This window comes from Biomphalaria glabrata, chromosome 1, assembly GCF_947242115.1.
Source record: "Biomphalaria glabrata chromosome 1, xgBioGlab47.1, whole genome shotgun sequence".
Taxonomy (NCBI): domain Eukaryota; kingdom Metazoa; phylum Mollusca; class Gastropoda; family Planorbidae; genus Biomphalaria; species Biomphalaria glabrata.
Genome location: NC_074711.1, coordinates 5,243,212 through 5,265,279, shown reverse-complemented (window position 1 = coordinate 5,265,279; position 22,068 = coordinate 5,243,212). Strand labels below are relative to the sequence as shown.

General features: G+C 37.4%; 1 protein-coding gene across 2 annotated transcripts in view; it reads right to left on the bottom strand.

Moving 5' to 3' along the window:
- Nucleotides 1–22,068, bottom strand: part of LOC106053984 (lachesin-like) — a 145,025-nt gene that overhangs the window by 38,397 nt on the left and 84,560 nt on the right. For both annotated transcript variants that reach the window (XM_056018148.1, XM_056018155.1), the window contains exon 2: nt 9,194–9,321. In XM_056018148.1, the coding sequence (XP_055874123.1) occupies nt 9,194–9,321 (128 nt within the window). The remainder of the gene's footprint in view (nt 1–9,193; nt 9,322–22,068) is intronic.

Below are 22,068 nucleotides of genomic sequence, written 5' to 3'. Positions count from 1 at the left end.
AGTGGCGTATGCGACGCCATCGGTCGACTAGTAATTAATATATAATTAATATTCGGACTCATAAACAAGATTTATAATTAATTAGAGAAGTCATTATATCCAGAACAACCCGTCATCAAGCTGTAGGAGGAGCGTTATGCTCGAACTTATGAACAAACATTAAGACAACACCCAAGGTTACATTTTGGGGACATTTAAACATCATTTTATAAATGAAATTGAAGTCGCCCATTTATGAATAAAAGTTAATGCAACAGTGTTTGTGATGCTCACAGATTTTTTGTTGTTGTTATGCTCGATCCTAGGGGAGGTGGGGCCAACCATCATACTCTTGAACTCGGGCCCACGAAGACATTGCTCCAATTAAACAGTTTATTTTGTTTTGCTTAGCCACAAAGCACAATCGCCACGAAGGCAGTCAAAGTTACAAGCGCAAAAACTATACATTCTAAGAATACGGCTTAAGCCATACTGCACATATTTTGATTTCACCATTGAATAACTTATTGAAGGCCCAGTTCTTTTCAGTGAGTCATTCTGGTAATGTATTTAAAAAAGAAATGAATATTCTTCTAAAGCATGACAATAGTGTGATTGATCAATGTTTTTCTGGATTATTCTTTCTACCTTTGTTCTTATATAAATTGCTTATAATACCAACAGACCAAAAGAGTACAATGGTAACATATTTTATATCACAGATGAAAAAGTTAGTCACTAGCACCTCTACATCGATACATTTGTCTCAACTAATTCTTCTCAATCTTATATCAAGCTTTACTTTCCAAACCCATATTGTTTTTTTTTTCTTTGCCATTTCTTCAACCAATAATTAAAATACAGTTCAATAGATAGTCCACCTGTGTAAGTCTGTGTAAGTCACACCAGTGGTTCCCAAACATTGTACTGAACAATTCACGTCACCAAATCCCTCCACTTCTCCCGATCAGCAGCTGTTCTTAGCCGGACATCAAAAGAGGCTGGTCCATTCTTATTAGTTGTCCAGCCAGCTTTTCTTTGGACGACTCCCTCCACCGTCACTTGAAGGAGGACTTTTGACACATCATTTCTAACAATAAGACCAAATCAGCTATACGAGAGATTAAAAACATATAAATACATATCTGTAGACGATATAATGCGAAGTGCAGATTTGGTGAGGCAGAGTGTAAAACTGTAGTTATAACGGAGCATTTCGCACATTCTGAGTATTTAGCGTAACACTTTGCTTACTTTTTCTTAGAGAGATAAATTCACCTGGTGGCCTACTAGTTAATTACTCCAGTACTTCATGGAACATATATTCAGGCCTCGCGGAACTATAGTGTTCCGCGGAACACAGTTTGAGAAACACTGGTATACACATTCTTTCTCATCCCTGCAGTGTAAAAATCGCCATCATCCTCACAAGTAATTCTCTCCCTCTCTCTGCCTATGTTTCTGTCTATCTTCCTTTGTTCCTCTCTTTTTCTGAAACTCTTTCTTCCTCTCAGCGTTCACCTCCCCCCATGCCCCCCCCCCTTTCCTTCATTCCCTACGCTAAGCACAAAACTAAAACCGACAACAAATGTTTCTCCCAGGGTGTAAGCAGACTTAAAGGGAAGTAAGCACCTCTTTGGCAAGAGAAGGTAATCACGACCACACACACACACACACACACAACGCCATAAGACAAGGAAAACAAAGATGAAACTATAAAGTGCTAAGGAAAACAAGTCAGAGAGTAAATCGATGGCGGATGTTGCGTATATAAATCGCTGTAACGTGGCCCCCACAACCAGCGACTGACGGATGGGAAGACAAATTAGTTGTAGCAGGAAGCGGAACCGGAAAGAGGCGGAGATTTTTAAAAGAAGAGCAAACAACCACAGTGATTTTGAAAGGGAAGTAATCAGAATAGACATTAGTTTAAATAAGAGTTGCTTCATCTAGAACCTCAAGTATGCCTAATCCAATTTGATCCAGTGTTTCATTCTTTACGATGAAATAAGAACAAATTGACACTTTCCTTTATAGACACGGTTGTAAACATACAGCCAAATGTAATTTTGGAGTGGTCAAGCTTCTGAGTTCGAGTCCCGCTGAAGACTGAAATGTAAAACTTTTTAGGTCACACCAAAGTGTACTAAATATAATGGGTACTACACATTTGTTGGAAAAAGTAAATGCGATTGGGTGTTGTGATGGCCACATGACGCCGTGTTTAGCCCTTGGACAACGAAACAATGTACAAGGTTATTATGATACACTGTTGTGTGTGTATATGTGGTGTGTGTGTGTGTACTGGCTTACAATAATTTTTATATTATGTCTTTTTTTTCTCAGTTTGTGGACCTCTGAAACCATCCTTACGTCGCAAAGATTTGAGCAAAAGAAACGCACTAAATGCGATGGTCCAGGAGGCTAAATTTTTGTTTAACATTTGCAAAACTTTTGAGTCGAAATATTGAAAATTTGGCATGCGATGTAGTTGCTGAATCTGGTCAGAGGCTAGGGGACCATTCATTATATTATTTTGCAGAAATGTGCATCAGGGCATTTTATGTTCTTAGTCCTACTCTAAAACTGAACCATTGGCCATTTTCTGTTGATTATCTTTTCGAGGACGTTCTGAAACGGGCCAATAAGCACAGCATCTATGCTCTCCTTCAACGGAGAAGATTACGCTGGCTCGGTCATGTCACTCGCATGCCAGATGGAAGAATACCTGAAGACATACGATACGCTGAGCTTGCAGAGGGAGTCAGACCCAAGGGCCGCCCAAGACTAACCTACAGAGATGTCTGCAAGCGAGACATGAGAACCACGGGCATCGACCAAAACAGTTGGGAAGAAATAGCCCAAGACAACAGACTGTACGTGCTGGTACAAACTTCGCCGAGTGCAAAAGAAAGTAAGCTGCATCAGTCAAGAGAAAGAAGAAGAAAGATGCCCTGTCAGCTAGTGCTAAGTCAGGTGCATATACATGCATGAACTGTGGCAAACTCTGCCGCTTCAGAATAGGCTTGATCAGTCACACCAGATTCTGCCCCGTCTCAATCCAAAGCCATGGGCGCATCAAATGTCTTCCAAGAAATAATGGAGCCATGTAATTTTTGCTAATAGTTAAAATAGGTATTTTTATCTTATAAAATGCAAACGTTACTTTAAAAAAAAAATGATTACGTCCAACGCGTCATGCATCTAGTCATGCATGTTAACCTTAAATTCTTAAATTCTGCGAAGTCATTTGGTTTTCCTGGCTAGCTCAGGCAACCCATTCCATGCTCTAATAGCACTAGGGAAGAAGGAGTATTTGTACAAATTTGTCCTAGCATATGGAAAGAGGAACGTGTCTTTATCTTTGTGTCTGAATATTTCATTAGATTTTGTTTTTGTATTTGAAGATTATGGTTCAGTGTTTTATGTATAATTGTTACTTTACTTTTGAGTCTTCTGTCCTAAAGGCTTTTTAAATGCAGTGATTTTACTAAAGGTGTTACTCTAGTCCTATGTGAATAGTCGTTTGTTATGAATCTCACTGCTCTATTTTGTGTCTCTTCCAGTTAATTAATTAACTTTTTTCATGAGTTGAGGGGTCCCAAACAGAGGATGCATATTCTATTATTGGCCTAACCAAAGTTAAATAACATTTTAGTTTTATGTTCTTATTTGATTTATAGATTTTTTTAATGAGCTTTAATGCTTTGTTTGATTTTTTATAGTTTAATCAATATGTGGATTCCATGACAGTTTTTCATTTTATAACACCTAGGTATTTTTGTTTTTAGTCTGTGTTACTGGTTTACCATGAATAAGATAAATGGAATTTATTTGTTTTAGATTTTTTGTTTGTTACTCTTAACTGAAATTTTTCCTGGGTGGAAAGATATGCTCCTATTTGATTTCCATTTCTGTAATTCATTTAATTCTCTTTGTATCTTGTGTTGTTTTTATTGTTCTATATATTATGCAATCATCTGCAAATAATCTGACTTTTGTTCCTGAACTCATGCAATAGGCAAATCATATATGTAATTAAAAATAGTAGTGGACCTAAGACTGTTTCTCGACGTACACCAGAGTTTACTGTTATTAGTGTTGATTTAGCGCCATTATTATTACAGTTTGTTCTATCCATATCAGAAAATCCTTTAATTCACTGATGCAATGGACTATCAATGCCAAAATATTTTTTTAAATCAAACTATGGTGGTGAACTTTGTCAAAAGCCTTAGAAGGTTTAAGATAGCATCTGTTAGCTCACTATTATCTAAGCCTTTTAAAAAATCATCAATTAGTCCTATTAGTTGTGTTTCACATGATCTATATTTCCTAAAGCCATGTTGGTATGGAGTAAGGACATTATGTTTGTGGTTTATAATGTTTCCACATATTATGTGTTTTCTTGGATGTTACATATGATGCTGGTTAGTGATACTGGTCTGCAGTTTCCTTGGCCAGATTTTTCTCCTAGACTGGCTAACAGGACAATGTTTAGGCTATCTAAAACTAAACTGAAAAAAACAAACCTTTAAGGTCGTGAAAGAGTATGTGGATTGGATCTTTGATGAAAAGAACACTTATAAACAATTATAATCTTCAGTTTTAAGAATCTAAATAATAATAATGGTAAGGCCTTTGATTCCGAAGTTAAAGAATGAAGGCAGTGTTTCTCATATATACATAAACTGGAAACAATTTTTTTTTTAAAGCAGCAAAAGAAAACACAAACTCGGAAATTATGCATTTAATGTTACGAAACAAATCACTGGCATATAAGTGCTACTTGTCAAATTTTTTTTTTCAGTTTAAAGAGTTGAAGGGTGACTAATAGAAGAAAAAGTTTGATAGCAGTCTCGCTTCATTAAACACTGTCATGTCTTCAGTCTTGAGACACTCACTGTCAATCATGGTTTAAACTACGCGTACACTGAGCACTGACACGCACACTCAGGCACATCATTATGTCACACACGCATTTTCCCACTTCATGATAAGAACCTGACTTAAAAAGCACAGTGGTCACGCTCCGCTGCTTTTCTAACAACACTTCACGATATTTAAAATCATTGGCTCCCTCACAGCCCATTTCAAGAGATCATACACATTTTCTATATGAGCTGTCCAAAATCGACGTTACATTGGCGTATCCGTATACGCATCATCAGTGTCCATAGAAAAACAACTTTTCAAAGTAAATTTAGCTAGATATCTATGTCCATAGTAACATTTATTTATATGCATAAAGTTTCTATGACTACAGTAAAATATAAAAATACAATTATAAATACAATTTGCTGTAGGATTGCAATTAATTCACTTAATGAGTCAATCAATTTCCACAAGTTTCCACAAGTCTTATCTTTCATTAGTTTTCCCTATTCCATTCTAAGCCCGCCTATACATTAAAATTAAAGTTCCTCTTTCAGACCTTGTTATCTATAGGGCAGACGAGGTAAATGCCATGTTTCTATGGCCCACGATACACGAGGGCGTCGTGTGGCCAGCACAGCGACCAACCGCATTTACTTTTTCCCAACTAATTTCAGGTAGCCTTTAGAGATGGGGCTCCTTAAAATCCCGAAACTAAAAATCACAGTCTTCACCAGGAGGATACCTACATTTCAAATCTTTGTAAATAGTACTTCTTTGCATGCTGTTACAAGAGTCAAAATGGTCTCTACACACTTTCCTTTACGCTTATAATCCTCTTTGTTTTTCTCACGTTGTCTCTTATTCTCTTGCTCCTAGCCATTCTCTTATTAAACTTATTTCATCATTCTCCTTTTTTTATTTCCAATAATAAAACTAGAGAAAAATGAGAGAGAGAGAGAGAGAGAGAGAGAGAGAGAGAGAACTAGAGTGAGAAGGGAGGGAGAGAGCAAAGAGAAAACTATATATATATATATATATTTATGTACTAGTCAACCGGCGGCGTAGCATACTCCGCTATTTTGTAGGGCCGGCCTTAGGCCACTGCAACCTATGCGACGCAGTAGTGCCAGCACTTTCATAGGACCCGCACTAATTCAAGGTGTATAAATTATTAAATTAAACCATTTTATAACTTAAAAAAAGAGATATATATATATATATATATATAAAGAGAGAGAGAGAGAGAGAGAGAAAGGCGAATGCTGAAAAAAGAAAACTATCTATTATCAAAGGAAACTGTGCCGAAACGAAAACAACCACCACAATGGAACGAAATAAAGAACAATAATTAAAACTAGAACTATTTTTATTTTGAAACTGTGAAATTGAAACCAGACTGAAAGTAATAAATTAAAGAAACCTTTTAACATTCTAATTAAAACCTTCTCAAATTATTGTGTTTCTTGTTCTGGACATCTACCCCAAGGCAGAGAGACACATAATTCAAAACACAAAAATATTTGATAATTATGATGTTCACGCTTAAATTAAACTTCTATTTAAATTGTTTTGGAGATTTCCATGTTATGGTGGATAACTCTAAATAGCAAGCTTCTCGGTGCATCCGGTGATAAAAAATAAAGGAAATGTTATTTAGTTATGTATTTTTAAAAGTTTTGGGTGATTTATATGTAGTTTGTAGCAATTGAACTTCTAATCTCTTTTGCTTGAAGCACAAACTAATATTTATTATTTTTACGAAAAGTAAAAGGCGGTTGGTCGTTATTGTTATAGCTTTTTATATAGCGCTACTTTCATGCTTATAGCATGCTCAGAGCGCTTTGGTCCAATCTCATTTGTGGACCAGTCGGGTGGGATGGGGTATCTAGGAGTTGGTTTTCCGTGCTGCCTTTAGGCGCTCAGTAAACACAACTCTGCCAGAGTCGGGTGTCGAACCTCGAGCCCCCAGCTAGGTAGCCAAGACTAAGCCTCTCGACCACGCTTCTGTTATGCTGGCCACAAGACGCCTTGCTCGTTAACAGTTGACCAAAGAAACAGATGACCTTAACACCATCTTCCCTATAGATCGAAAGGTCTAAAAGGGGAATTTTACTTTTACTAATTGGTCTTTCTGTATGACGTCATTGGCATTTTAAAATTCATCTTTTTCAAAATTTTTCTTAATCTTCCTCTTTTAATTTTCTCACCTTTTCTTTAGTTTTCCTGATTTCGCCTCCACATTTCTGCACATCGCTTTCTTTTATTTTTCTATTACTTTGCTCCTATTCTCCTTATGTTTGTCAGTACCGCCTGTACTCATTGTTCTCTCATTGCTTCATAGAATATAAACTGGATCTTATTTTTTTTTGTACAAAGCTTATATCAGCTCATTCTGTCTGTCTGTCTGTCCGTCCGTCTGGTAGAAAGTTTTTACACGTTATTTTTCCCACACCCATTCTTGGATCAAAAGGAAACTTTGCACAAGTATTCATAATCATAGACAAGACATGAATCAGTAAAAAATAGCAATTAATCAATTAATTACTGGCAATTAATTATTTGCTTTGATACCAACGAGCGAAAATAATCCTTCACTATTTTTATTTCGTTAGTTCTAATTGCTTTTGTCTCGAGCAACTTTCATGAGTGTAGTCCAATTCACTTTTGTGCACATAGGAATTGGGAGTAAGTCTCTGGGACAAGGTTTTTGCGTTGCTGCTATGCACTGTAAACAATTCAGTTCGAATTCGAATAATAATAATTATCATTATAGCTTTTATATAGCGCTACTTTCATGCTTATATCGTGTTCAATCTCATTTGTGGACCCGGGGGGGGGGGGGTTGGAGAAGATTTTTCGTGCTGCCTTTAGGTGCTCAGTAAGCACAACTCTGCCCGAGTCGGGTGTTGAACCTCGAGCCCCTTTCACAGGTAGCCAAGACAAGCCAAGTTCCTGCGTACTTAGCCTCTCGACCACAAGTCCCATTTGATGGGCATCCAAGCGGTTAGGGTTTACTCGGTCCTTGAGAGAGCTACCAGGAGGCGGATAGGGAGAAAAACCCTTAGATATAACTTAGAGTTAGCTGTGAATATCAAATAAACAGCAGCGGACCAACTGGTTTGCAGCCATGGAGGACGAGGTGGGGTACTCCAGTTGTTAGGATATTCACTTAAAACAAAAATCTAGGGAAATGATTACAAAAAGCGAGTATAAGGGCGCTTAAACTCTAAGCCCGGGTAGATAAACTCGTTACTAGGGATAGTAATTCATCTAGGAGAGACAACTCCGAAATAAAACAACTGCTGCCTTGCAGACGATCTTGCCTGATCAAAGGCTATTGGAGCATACCCAGAAAGAAAAGCAGGTTGACACATTAACACGCAACCTCTTCAATGTTGGGAGAGCGAAGAAGATACCTGAGTCTATTTTTTTTTTTTTTATATTAGGCACACCGGCACAATTTCGCCATGTCGTAGTCTACTCAGTAATAAATAAGACATTTTTAGACAACAAAAAAATAAAATAAAATAAATAAATAAATAAAAAAATCGAAACGCAAACAAAGAGGAGATAACTTTGTTGAAAATTTATCTTATGTACACCCTAAAGAGAAATAATAAATTAGATTTACTGGTCTGAGAGTTGAGCTTATAAATCGTTGATTTCACTTTGAACTGCCATATTATGCTTAATTAGTGGGTGAGGAGCTTTGTTCAGCGCCAATTAATATATTATCATTAGAACATCTTATCTTATAAAAAAGCGGACGTTTCCTTCAAAAGAGAAGATAATTACGTCTTACACGTATTCATGTGTTAATCTTGTCATGCAGGTTAACCAGAGACTTTAACTCTGCTAAGTCATTGTTTTTTCTGGCTGATTCAAGCAACCCGTTCCGTCATCTAATGTTCTTTCGCAAAGACGTCCTAGGACACTATGAACAATATTGCTTTGCGTGGCATCTCCGGGGGGCGCAATTAAGAAAATTCCTGCATGTCTTTTATTATGCTGGGCGAAGCGGGGCGCTGCCATGACTACGCCACCCCGCTTGTTTAAACTCGATACCTTGAAGTGCGCGGGAGTAAATAGCCAGGGGAGAGAACAAGTGCCCTGCTCGACATTGATTCTATTGTGTCCAATATAGTGTTTGATTAGCGGAGGCAGCATAACTCCTCCCAAATGAAGTGAGAGAAGTGAAGTCCCACTGACCTCGATTCCTGGGATCAGGTCAATACAAAAAAAAAATAAAATAAATAAAAACAAGAATTTGAACGAAAAAATATATTAATTTAAAAAGGGGGAGGTAATTCGAAGTATTTTCTTTAAAACCGCTTACCGTTCGTGTTCCGATGTTGTCTATGCCACAGACTAAAATGGCGGTTTCACCTCGGTTGAAAGAGACATTCGTAGGACGAGGTAGAAATGTCGGGTGGTCGTCGTCTTGGTAGTCGTAATCAATATTTGCTGTAATGGGGAAAAACAAAAGTATGGATAGTCATAATAACATTTGGGGGTTTCTATTGCGCTACTGAAATACATAATGTAGCCTCACCACCATGTAAGAACATAATATAAGAGAGAAAAAGTGTTAAGTTGGCAGCGACTTAACTAAGTACGGAGGTGCGGTAAAACGCTTGGCTTCCGAACCGGGGGGTCCCTGGGTTCGAATCAAGGTGAAGACTGGGATTTTTAATGTCGGGATCTTTAGGGGCGCTTCTGATTCCACCCGGCTCAAATGGGGAACATGGCATTACTTGGTGAAAAGTAAAGGTCGTTGTGCTGGCCGCGTGACACCCTAGTCAACAGTGGTCCACAGAAACAGAAGACCGTTACATCATTAGCTATAAATCACAAGGTCTGAAGAGGAAACTTCACCTTTTTTTTTCTTTTTTTATCTAAATACGTTTTAAGGGTAAAAAGTCTTTCTGTTCTTCTTGAATGTGGCATGTTGTATTTCAGGAAGCGAGTTCCAAACCTTTGGTCCATGCAGTGAAGAAGCCAAGATGTGAATAAGGGATAAGCAAGTTTTTAACTACAAGCTTATCCTATATTCTTTCTTTTTACTTTATTTAAGTATATGACACATAGCTTTGTGACAATGTACACCTCTTGATGCAGCCACGATATATTTCTGTCTCTGTGTTGATGAAGTTTCGAACTCACGTTCTTTTTACCACTTAGGTGCTCACTAAGAAACGAATTTGACATATTCGAAGTCTGAACATCGCTATTCGCGAAAAACCGAAACGCTTTCAAATAAATATTTCTTTTTTTTTTTCGGTATTTCCACACAAGTCAGCAATCTATATATAAAGTGTAAATAGAAATAACACAAAAATCAAGTCTTCCTGTATTTTAAAGCATATTTTCTTTCTTTTTCCCCTAAATCGACTTTAGTCATTTCCTCTTCCTTTTAGACACAGTCTAACTCAGGGGTTCTCAACTTGTGGGTCGCGACCCCCTTGGGGGTCGATTGACGATTTGCCAGGGGTCGCCAAAGACCATCGAAAACGTTTATTGTTTTTGTCTATTCCTCTATTGCTGCTTGTTTGTGCGGGGGGGGGGTCGCGGCAGAGTGGGGGATTGTAAAAAGGGGTCGCCGAGAATAAAAGGTTGAGAACCGCTGGTCTAACTAAAATACAAAGCTTAGCCAAATATCATCGCGTGTGTTCGTCTGTAGACAAGACTACTATAGTATGTAGCACACCACCAGTGATTATTCCTGCGCTGGATGTGGCCAAATTTGTAGGTCGTAGCTGGGGCTGCGTAGACACGGGAAATACTGCATTCCTCATAACAAGCTTTATTATTGTGTGTCACAGTCTTTTGTCTACATTCAAAAGGGGACCAAATTATCGATTACATTTCATGAAACTAAATTTCCCTTTTTTTTTCTTAGAGGACACATTGTTTAAACCTTAATGGTATTTTTTAAAGTTAAAATACGCTGTTTATAAACTTGTTTGTAAAAAATATTTGACATGTTTCGGATGTTCCTTCAGAGTTGAAGATAGTTTACTTCCTAGTCCAAACCTCCCGCAGGACGACGGGGGATGGGAGCGGGCAGGGTTTGAACCCTCGACCGTCGATAAATCCGAACGACAGTCCAGCGCGCAAACCGCACGACCGGGCAGCCATACTTGCCATACTTGCTATGTGACTTAGATCTTTAGTCTTTTTTTTTTCCTCTCGGAATCAACCTAGATATGAAATTTAAAAAAAGCCCCAGCTCTTGTTCGTCTTCAAGATATTTCTAATCGCACATCAAAATACAACTATTAAAAAAAATTTTTTACCAGCCAGGATAACCAAGATAGTCAAGATAGTCATAAAACATTTTAATGGCAAATTTGATTCGCGCCAGAATGCCTCCTCTTTATCCCCCACCCCCCCCCCCTTTTCGTTCTCAGTTGAGAGATTAAATGAAAAGTAACTTTACAGAGTGAAGAACCAGAAATGCATTTTGACCTTTTTGACACCCTTCGAGAGTGCAAGAGAATCGAATCAGGCTTTGGTGTCAGGAGAAAAGTTACTCACAGAGGCCGTAAACAGTTTTGGCTCTAAGCCCTAAATACCTCGAGGCTATCACGTGAACTGAATGTCTGTTTGAAAATTGAATAGAACTTATGTCTCCAGTCTGACCCAAGTCAAATTAAGTTTTCGAAACATCAAATCAACTAAACCTAAAAGTAAGGCTGAGCTAAAAAAAACAAAAAAACCTAGCACTTAAATTATTTTTTTATATTTTGTTTTGGTCAAACATGTATATACAGAAATGAAAACATAGGATATAATCAGTAATTTTTACTCTGAAATTATATATATATATTAGTATTATTACTAGTAACATTAGTAGACTAGCCAGCTAAGTAATTTTAGTTATTTTTGTAACAACAACAAAATAATGAATTAACAAGAACTAATTAATCCTACCTAAGAATATCTATTAAGCTCTAAGGTGTACCTAGTTTAGTTTAGAGGCTATGTTAGTTTTGTAAACTCTTTATGTTGTCTGTTGTATTTATGTGTATTTTTCTGTTGTGTTGTCTTTATATGAGAAACGAGTCCTTGTAATCACAACAAATTTCCGTAAGGATCAATAAAGCAGTCTTAGTCTTAGTCTTAAATAAATATATTGTGCATTGTATTTTAGCGACGTTAAAAGTAGTGACGTATCAGACAGACGAATGACGTAGCAGAATACGGGTAGGCCTACATGATAGGAGAATAGTACGATAGTTCACCTCTCCGAGAAGGATACTGAATACACTCTTAAGATGTTTAGAAGCTTTAACTATGTTATGGTTAATGGACCTCATTCACCAATCGTAAACAAACAACTTTAAGCCACGTGGTTCTCTACCTCTTCTATACAAGTTACGATCTAATTTTAATACACAGTGGCTATCACGAGACAGTTTTTTTATCGTTGTTTTATCAATATTATCACGTGACTAAATGTTGTTTGTTTACGATTGGTGAATGAGGTCCATTGTTGTGTCCCTTGGATGTGTTTGGACTCGCAGTAAAATAAGTGACGTAGTATCAGGCAACAAACACAAACTCCAAGACAGGACAAAGGATGCAGTACATACGACTATAAGTAAAACCATATCTACACCCGTCAATAAATTAGTTACTAATTTACAAGTAGGACAACATAAACAACGGCATATTCTTATAGTTGAACATGGAATTAATCTCACTTAGTATTCTAATCTTGGATTACATACCAAAAAAACAATTGTAGTTAACTTATTTCTTACAATAAACTTTACCCCTAGCCTATTTGTTTAGAGTGGCTTCCTGTATTGATATCTACCACTGCATCAGTGTTAGCTTCTCTACATTTAAAATAACAGAAAACTCCTTTTTAGTAAGTCAAATATTTTCCAGAGATTTCTCGTGTCTTCCAAACTTCCTAGTTTAGAGTTGAAGAAGAAAATACCGCACCATAAAACAAGCAAAAAAAAAAAAATTATAATAATACGACAATACTGTGAAAAAGAAATACAACAAAAAACAGTTTTCAAAGAGGAAGAACACCATATTTACAGTCAGATATCTCCGTACTGTAGGATGTATTTCCCTTTTTCGACATCGCACAAAATTAATTAGTTTCCTGATACTTAATAATTTAATAGGTTAACTTTGTGATTGATGGATATTTTGTTGATCCGAGAATGGGAAGTAGGAGAAATAACGTGTTCAAAATTTGTAACAGACAGACAGACAGACAGGCAGAAATGGGACTTTCGCTTTAAAAAAATCGGCTGATCTATTACATTCAATGTATGTTTCCAGAATTTCAGATGCATAAACAAATGCTTCCTTGCCAGTGCAGATGGCGCTGCATCATATTTTATTAAGGTTTGTGACCCCAACTGATAATAGTCTGTGATATGGAATTTTTGGGGGGAGGGCCACATATAAATGTCATTCTCTGGAAACAGGGTAAAGTCCCCTTGCGACCCTGACCACCGATTTGAGGGGCTTCAAAGATCATTGCCAAGCAACAATTAGTGTGACGACCTTTGGATAATAAAAATATAATCAGGCCGTCTTTCAGTGTTATCACAACTGGTGCCATGAAATTGTACACAGTAGACCCTTGCAGACGAGAATCGCGCAGAAGTTATCTGCTCCTTGTTATATGTCTCCCAGGGGGCGCTGAATATTTAGCATGTTTTATTCCGTACGATAGCGCAAGGGTTAAAATATAGTCAGATTGTGGACGTATCAGAATAAGAATATGGCCAGATTGTTGATAACAATGAATGAAAGTAAGACCAGATTGTGGATATCACCGGGTGAGAATATGGCCAGATTGTCAATTACAACAAAAATTCAACGTATGTTGAATGGTGAGGTATTGTTTGTTTGTTTGTAAAATGTTTGACATGTTTCGGATGTTCCTTCAGAGTTGAAGATAGTTTACTTCCTAGTCCAAACCTCCCGCAGGACGACGGGGGATGGAAGTGGGCAGGGTTTGAACCCGGGACCATCGATAAATCCAAACGACAGTCTAGCGCGCAAACCGCACAACCAGATAGTCATCAGTAAGACCAGATTGTGGATATCACCGAGTGAGAATATGGCCAGATTGTCAACTACAACAATTGAGTTAGGATCACGCTAGAACGTATGTTGAATGGTGAGTTATTGAGTTAGGATCACGTTAAGATCACGTTAGAACGTAAGTTGAATGACGAGGTATTGAGTTAAGATCACGTTAAGATCACGTTAGAACGTATATTGAATGGTAAGGTATTCAATTAGGATCACGCTAGGACATATGTTGAATGGTAAAGTATTGCGTTAAGATCACGTTAAGATCACGCTAGAACGTATGTTGAATGGTGAGGTAATGAGTTATATTTAGTCCATAATATTCATGAATTCATCAAGTCACAAGTCTTGAACAAATATTATGCTATAACATTCTGGAAATAATATTTAGACTTGCGACACATTTTATGCTTAATTAAACTTGAACAAATTTTTGGACTAATTTGTATGAATTGTTCTCGTAGAGTAAAGTCCTCGGGATAAGCAGGGTCGGATTTGGAGGAGGGCAGTCGGGGCTACTTCCACACGAGAGAGACGCCACCCACAACTAGAAAGAATGTTCACATCACAGATGACTGCATTAATCAAACAGTTTTAAAGACCGTCCTGGGCTTACATGGAGATACATTTACCCAGGATCAAATTTACAGCAGTGCGTCCACACAGGATCTCATCCTTAATAAGGTCGAAACTGTGCTTTCTTATATTTCTATTTTAATTAGAACTATTAGAAATATAGAACATTTGAGTAAATTTACAGGTTCACTAAATATCAATAAAATGATTTATTTTTAAAATTTAATATACATAATATTATTAAGTGTAATTAGTGCTTTTTAAAAGAATTCGAAAGAGAGTATGGGGCATCCAATTACTCAAATCCAGCCTTGTAGATAAGCATGATTCATTCACTTATACTTTAACAGTAGGTTCATAGTATGTAATACTTAAGTAAGTGGTATTTTATATTTCTATTTTTAAAAATATCATTGAATATGTAGTACCAGCATATTGCTATTATAATGGTATAAGTCTTCCTGAAAAATATTTTAAAATATATAATAGTTACGAAATAGTACCGTGGTTTTATAATCTTGTTGAAGAAGCAAAAACTCCTACTGACGCTTGAAGTGACCAAAGGTAGTGGACAATATAAGAGCTCACACCGTATCACGTGGCCTCTAGTGACCTCCACTACTTCTGCAACGTCTGCCCGCTACCCCAGAGGATGGCGAAGACCGCACCGCTCGATAACCGATTTAGAATGCAAATGTGTCTCCGGAGACAGATCCACAAAGATGATTGGTTGAGATCAAGACCTTAACCAGAAGTTGATACTTGCCAGACTGGGTGTCGGGAACTTTTCTTAAAGATTTTTTTTCTAGAAGTTTCGCAGACAGCAGGTCAACGGGATGTCTCTCACATACATTTTAATTAACTCGTAGCTTTGATTTCAACTTTTTCCTCTTCCGTTTCATGTTTTTAAATTTTAAAGTCTCCTCCTTTTATTGGAAGAGTTTCTTGCTGATAGTTTTTGTATGACTTATAAAAACATTTTTACGCAGGTTAGTTGATTTTCTTTTTTGCAAAGCTTATACCAACTGGCTCAGTCTGTCTGTGTGTCTGGTAAAAAGTTTGTAACCATCATTTCTCATACACCCAATCTCGGATCTATCTGAAAATTTGCACAATTATTTCTTTTAACTGACAACACAAGAATGAATTTAAAAAAACGCAAAAAAAAAAAAACCAATTAGTTGATTAACCATTATTAATTGATTATTTGTTTGGTATCTCGAACAAGGGAAAGAAATTGTACTGAATTAGTCCCCATTATAGGTCGCGAAACTGTGGGAGATAGTGGACAGAAAAATATAGAAGTGCAGATCTTAGAGAGGAAGTGGAGATGGATTGGTCACACCCTTAGAAAAGATACCAGCAACAGAGCTAGGTAGGCCTTAGAGTGGAACCCCCAGAAAACAGGACGCAGAGGAAGACCAAAAAGAACATGGCGACGCAGTGTACTAGATGAAGCTGAGAGGACAGGAAAGAGCTGGGAAGCCATTAAAAAAAACTAGCAGGAGACCGTGGAGAGTGGCATGTTTTTGTCGAGGCCCTATGTTCCACGAGGAACCCAAAGGAGTGATGATGATGATGATGATAGGTCGCCGCTTTAAACTAAATTTAAAATAGAAAACTATATTATTTTCTACTTTCATAAGCAGCCCAGTAGCAAAGTGGTTAGTATGTCGGCTTGAGAAGGCTCGAGCCATGATTTCGAATTCAGGTCGTTTCCCCTTTTTAATAAATAAAATTCTCCCTTTCTTTCTCCCCCCCCCCTCCATTTTGCCAGCTGGTCCAGTCACGTGATAGGATCATAGCGTATTGAGAAAGCTAAAAGCATGAAACAGCGCTAAACAAAAAAAAGAAATTGGTAAAGTATTTCTAAAACGCAAGAATTTATTAGTGTTGGCTTAGAGATGCTACAAATTTAATTACATGACTGATCCAAACTAATTGATACAATTACACTTCATATAAACCTTCTTTTCGTTTACAAGTTTATTTATTTATTAATTATTGTACTTTTATTTCATTTTATTTGGGGTAAAAAAACGTAGCAGTTTTTTGCATCGGTGTAATAACAAACTTCTTACAGAAAAAAAAGTACCTCACATTTACAAGCTGTATTTCTACTGTCTGTTTGATTAGGTCCCTTTATTTGTTCAGTCCATCAAAGACTGCTAGCTACATCCAATTTTCAAGAGGATTGTTTTTCGTATCGCTGTTCTTGTTAACAAAAATAGTTTTAATCTGGTCACGTGGTTAGTTACAATCGTCTGCTGGACAATCTCAAGTGGAACTTCGACTTTTGGAAAGCTTGTATTGAACGCCTGGAAAGTCAGAGTGACTTAAGCCAGTGATGTAGACTTTTAGCGTCACGTGCTTCGTTGGCGGAACCAAGCAAGGAATTATGGGTTTAAAAAAAAAAAAAGAGGAGTTGTCAACTTAACAAAAGTACATGTGCATTAATTCGAGCGTTGCCAACTCGCTAAACAACAGACAAGCTCGTGCAATGCAAAAAGGCCGAACAAAATTCCATTCTTTTAGTAGCATACGTTAGCTTGGAAAGGTCTATTCACATCAATGATGTCATCTTTGATTTCCCAGTTTGAATAGCTTACAATTGTTATAGAATACATGGTTAAAATAAGCAATCTATAAAGCCTATATTTCGGTTTAATCAGTAGTTGGCCTATAATCCTAGTAATGTAATCCTCCAAGTTAGATGAGATATAATTCAGTGAATATGATGATGTATGTCAGTATGTGACATCTTTAACTTATATAAAGATTGCCCTTTTCGTTAACCTCTCTACAATGGCAATAGACAAATAGCACCTATACGTACATTTAATTAATTATAGCTTTTATATTGCGCTACTTTTCATGCTTATAGCATGCTTAGAGCGCTATGGTCCAATCTTATGTGTGGACAAGTGGAGGGGGGTATCTGGGAGAAGGTTTTCCGTGCTGCCTTTAGGCGCTCAATAAACACAACTCTGCTCGAGTCGGGTATCGAACCTCGATCTCCTTCATAGGTAGCCAAGACAAGCCAAGTTTAAGCATACGTAGCCTCTCGACCAGGCTTCCCACTCACCCTAACCATTTATATAAAAAAAAAGGGAATTACTCCTTTCACATCTTGCGATCTATCGATCTATAGGACAGAGGATGTTTCTAGTAATGTCCAAACAAAATAAAATAGAATTGTGTATTTCTCGGTGGTTTAAACAAATATAGAAAGATTACGTCTGCTATTATTGAAATAACTTTCTCAACCTTTCGCGCTACAATGTAGGCTAAAAATAGACCGTATGCTTTAGAAAAAATTATCGTGTTATCTTTAGGGATTAGGTCAAAGGTTACTATAAGTAGCTCTACATGCAAAGCTCATGACAATGTTAGGTAGGCTTATTTGGGCTTTTTATGGTTTATTTTACAAGTGATTTCTGAGCAGGAGCCAATAATGTTGTCATGCTAGAAGAGGAATACGTGCCATGCACAAAGTTAGATAAATGTTTTATTACATAGTCCTTGAGTATTAAACGTCTAAGATGGTCATTACAGTGTCTCATAGAATACCTCTGTTACGTCGACCACCTTTCAGCTCATCCAAAAAAGACTGCTTGGGCATATTCCCCCCCCCCCCTTACGGGAAACGTGCCCTGTGATATATTTATAGCTTTATAGCGAGTTTCAACTAGAAATATATGGACAAGGCTATCAGTGACAACAGATAACAGAGCAAACAACAAAAACAAACAATAACAAAGTCTTAGAAAATAAACAACAAAGGATTACAGGATTTTGTAGAAGAACCAAAAAGGCGGGAAAAGAAACAAATCGATGCGCTGAAAGGCTGCAGACGACTATCAGCTGCACGCGCTAAGCAGCTTTCCGCTGTGAGAAATAATGGTGATAATATTAAGTATATTTAAAATAATTATAACGCGTGGATAAAAGAAATGTAGATGTTAGGGCCAGGATGATAGGGCATGATAATACGAGCATGAGTATAGAGGCATGATGATAAGGGCATGACGATAAGGACATGATGATAGGGCATGATGATAAGGGCATGATGATAAGGGCATGATGATAAGGGCATGATGATAGGACATGATGATAAGGGCATGATGGGACGGGAGCAACTTTCAAACGTAGTCATAACTCTCATTATTGCAAGACGTATTCGCCGTTAATAATGGTGAATAAGTATGCAAAGTCTCAACTTGATCCAAGACTGAAAAGTGGGAGAATTAACGTGTGCAAGCTTTTGACTAGACAGACAGACAGACGGAGTGAGTTGATATAAGCTGTGTAATATATATATATATATATATATATATATATATATATATATATATATATATATTGTGATGGGCCTATCTGTCTTGTAGTTAGTGATGCATGTCAGACTTCGACAGAATTACTCTGGAGATGTCTGGGTTTCTTGTGCGGGTGTATTCAATGCGACTAACCAGTAAGACGAAGACTCACACAAAGGTAACAAGTGAAAAGGCTAAGTCCAAAACTTTTAAACAATTCATATGATGGTTTTAACACAGCAAAAGGCCACAGTCGATGTCTCTGTCGACAAATACGTCTTACCCCTAAGAAATCCTATCACCAACTACTTTTTAGGTCTCTAGGTAGCCTCTAACCCACTAAGTCATAACGTCACTAGTCGCGTTCAAAGTCCGTCAATTATGGTGTGTGTTTATACAAACTAAAATACTAAGTGTCGTGTTAGCGCAAATTCTTTCTCATCTTGAACAGTACTGTCTCTTGGAAGAATTTCTATCTGCATATAGGAAGTGCCGAAGTACAGAGACAGCAGTGGTCAGAGTACTAAACGACTTACTTCACAATTCCGACATAGGCCACATATCAATACTTTCAATGCTGGACTTGTCCGCAGCCTTTGATACGCTAGACGAATTTATGATGGCCAGGTTCTCTGCAACTTTTGGTTTAACAGGAATCGTCCTAAAATGGCTTGGATCCTACCTGACTGAACGCACCCAAAGTGTCGTTGTTAACTGAACAGAATCAACAAGCTTACTCTTGAAGTAGGAGTACCCCAAGGATCAGTTCTAGGCCCAGTACTGTTCACTATGTATACATATCCACTCAGCGGTGTCATACGGCCAACCGGCATCCTATACCATTTCTTTGCCAATGACTCACAGTTATACGATTCCTCAGTACCATCTGGCAGAGAAAATCAGTAGTACCGTTGCAAGGGTGAGCAATTGGATGGTTGAAAATAAACTCAAGATGAACGAAGATAAGACATAAATAATTAAGATTGGCACGCGGAACAACGTCTCGAAAGTTGAAAGCACAGATTCTCTTTTTATTACGAACTGCCAGCATCCTTATGTCCATGTAGTTGGGAATCTTGGAGTTTTCTTCGACTCAACACTATCTTTCGACCCACACATAAGTCAACTCTGCAAGGGTCTTTATCTGCAGCTGCGTAGATTAGGCCAGATCCGACCATATTTAACAACGGAGTCAACATACTCTCCCGCCTTGACTACTGTAACGCCGTGCTAGCAGGTATACCTGATGACAAAATAGCCAAACTGCAACGTATACAGAACAACGCCGCACGAATAGTACTTAGAAAACAGGACAAGATTCTGCTACTACGCTCTTGCGCATGCTCCATTGGCTTCCCGTGAAAGCGAGAATCGATTACAAGGTCGCCACACTTTGTCATCAGTGTATATATAACAATGAGATGCCCCTGTACCTTAGAGAACTGATTACTCCATATGTCCCCCAGAGAGCCCTGCGCTCAATGGACTCAACGCTTTTAGTGGTGCCACGTTTCTCCCTCAAAAGCTACGGTCTGCGGGCTTTTTCAGTGCACGGACCAAAGGTTTGGAACTCACTCCCCATTGATCTCAGACAGACAACATGCTATACCACTTTTAAGAAGAACATTAAGACCTACTTTTAAAACTTTTTTAGATTAGTTTTTAATATCTATTGTCGTGTTTGTGTTTGTAATGTTATTACAGCGCCATGAGCCTACATTTTGTTTGTTAACAGCGCTTTATAAATAAAATTATTATTATTATTATTATATATATATATATATATATATGTATATATATATATTCACACACACATTTCAGGAAGATATAAAATCTCTTGTGTTTTCGACACAAACTAACACAAAATGGAAGAAAGTATTTTACAAAAAGTAATTCATTAGAAGATTGTATTAAGACCGTGTCGTGTGTCGTCTAACCTCTAATTCTAGAGACATGAATCAAAATATCTGGGGCTCGAGTTATTAAGTTTGATCAGCAATACTAATAGCTCATGCCTTGAGGCCAGTAGCGGCGTCAACGGAAAGAGTGAAAGATGGACAAAAGATCTATACTCAAAGTGGAGAGACAGAAAGTTATTAACCCTATCCTGTTTGTCTCAGACTCCTAGGGTGGAAAGCGAGACAGTGGTCACGACTTAAAAATGATTTTTTTTTCTCTCTCTGGCAGCAGACTGAATGCTTTTAAGACAGTGACCAGACCTGTCGGCGGTGTTAAGGGACTGAAAACCTTTCTACTGTTAAGTCGTCAAGACATTGTGGGCGTCTCCTGGCGGGGCGCCGGGTGGCAGTGGTCTCAGGAATGATTTGAAGCGTCACTGTGTGTCGATAGAGAAATGCGGTAGTGGAGAAAGAAGGACTGAGGGATAATGTTTTCATACCCAAGTGTTATGGAGTTTTGTGCGCGTGTTTCCATTGGTTGATGAATTCTGATGTAATCATGAGTAGGACTAGAACAGACGAGTTTATAAATTGGGGGTGAAAGGCTGTTTAGAAAGTTTATGAATTGAGCTGCATTTTATTCAAAGTGCTCTGCTTCTTGAGTCTCTACACGGAAGCTGTAAGCAGGATATATTGCCCATACAAGTTTAAATTGTTTTTGTTTTGTTTAAAAAAAAGTTAAAGTTTATTCAAAGGTCATTATTAATAAAAACAAAATAAATTTTTGTTAAAAAATCTTTAAAAACAAAGCGTATCTAAGGGAAAGAACTCCGCATTTACAACCTTGCCTACCAATAATGTATAAGTTATTTCCCTTATTTGATATCAAACAAAAAAAAATAATTACCAATAATAAATTGACTAATTGGTAAATTTTTAATTGATTCATTTTTTAGGTACAATAAATAATTGTATAAAGTTTCAACTTCATCCGAGAATGGGTGTGGGAGAAATAACGTGTACAATTATTTAAGAGGATCAAACCCTACATATTAAGTCATAATTTGCTAATAATGGCTATGTCCTCGATTTCGAAGATTAAGAATGCGTGCAGTTTTTCACATGGCTATGCAGACCCAGTTGCGACCTGCATATTGATATAAGCTGTGTTAAAATCGAATGCCTCAAACTCTGTAAAAAGGTGTAAAGGTTACTTTTGTTCTTATCCTGTAAGCGAACCCCTGCATGTATTCGACTAAATATGCAAAACTTAAATTAGTTTTGTCCTGACGCTAAAACAAGTTCACATGAACTTGACCACTTAACATAAAAGAATGCCTACGTCGGTTCCT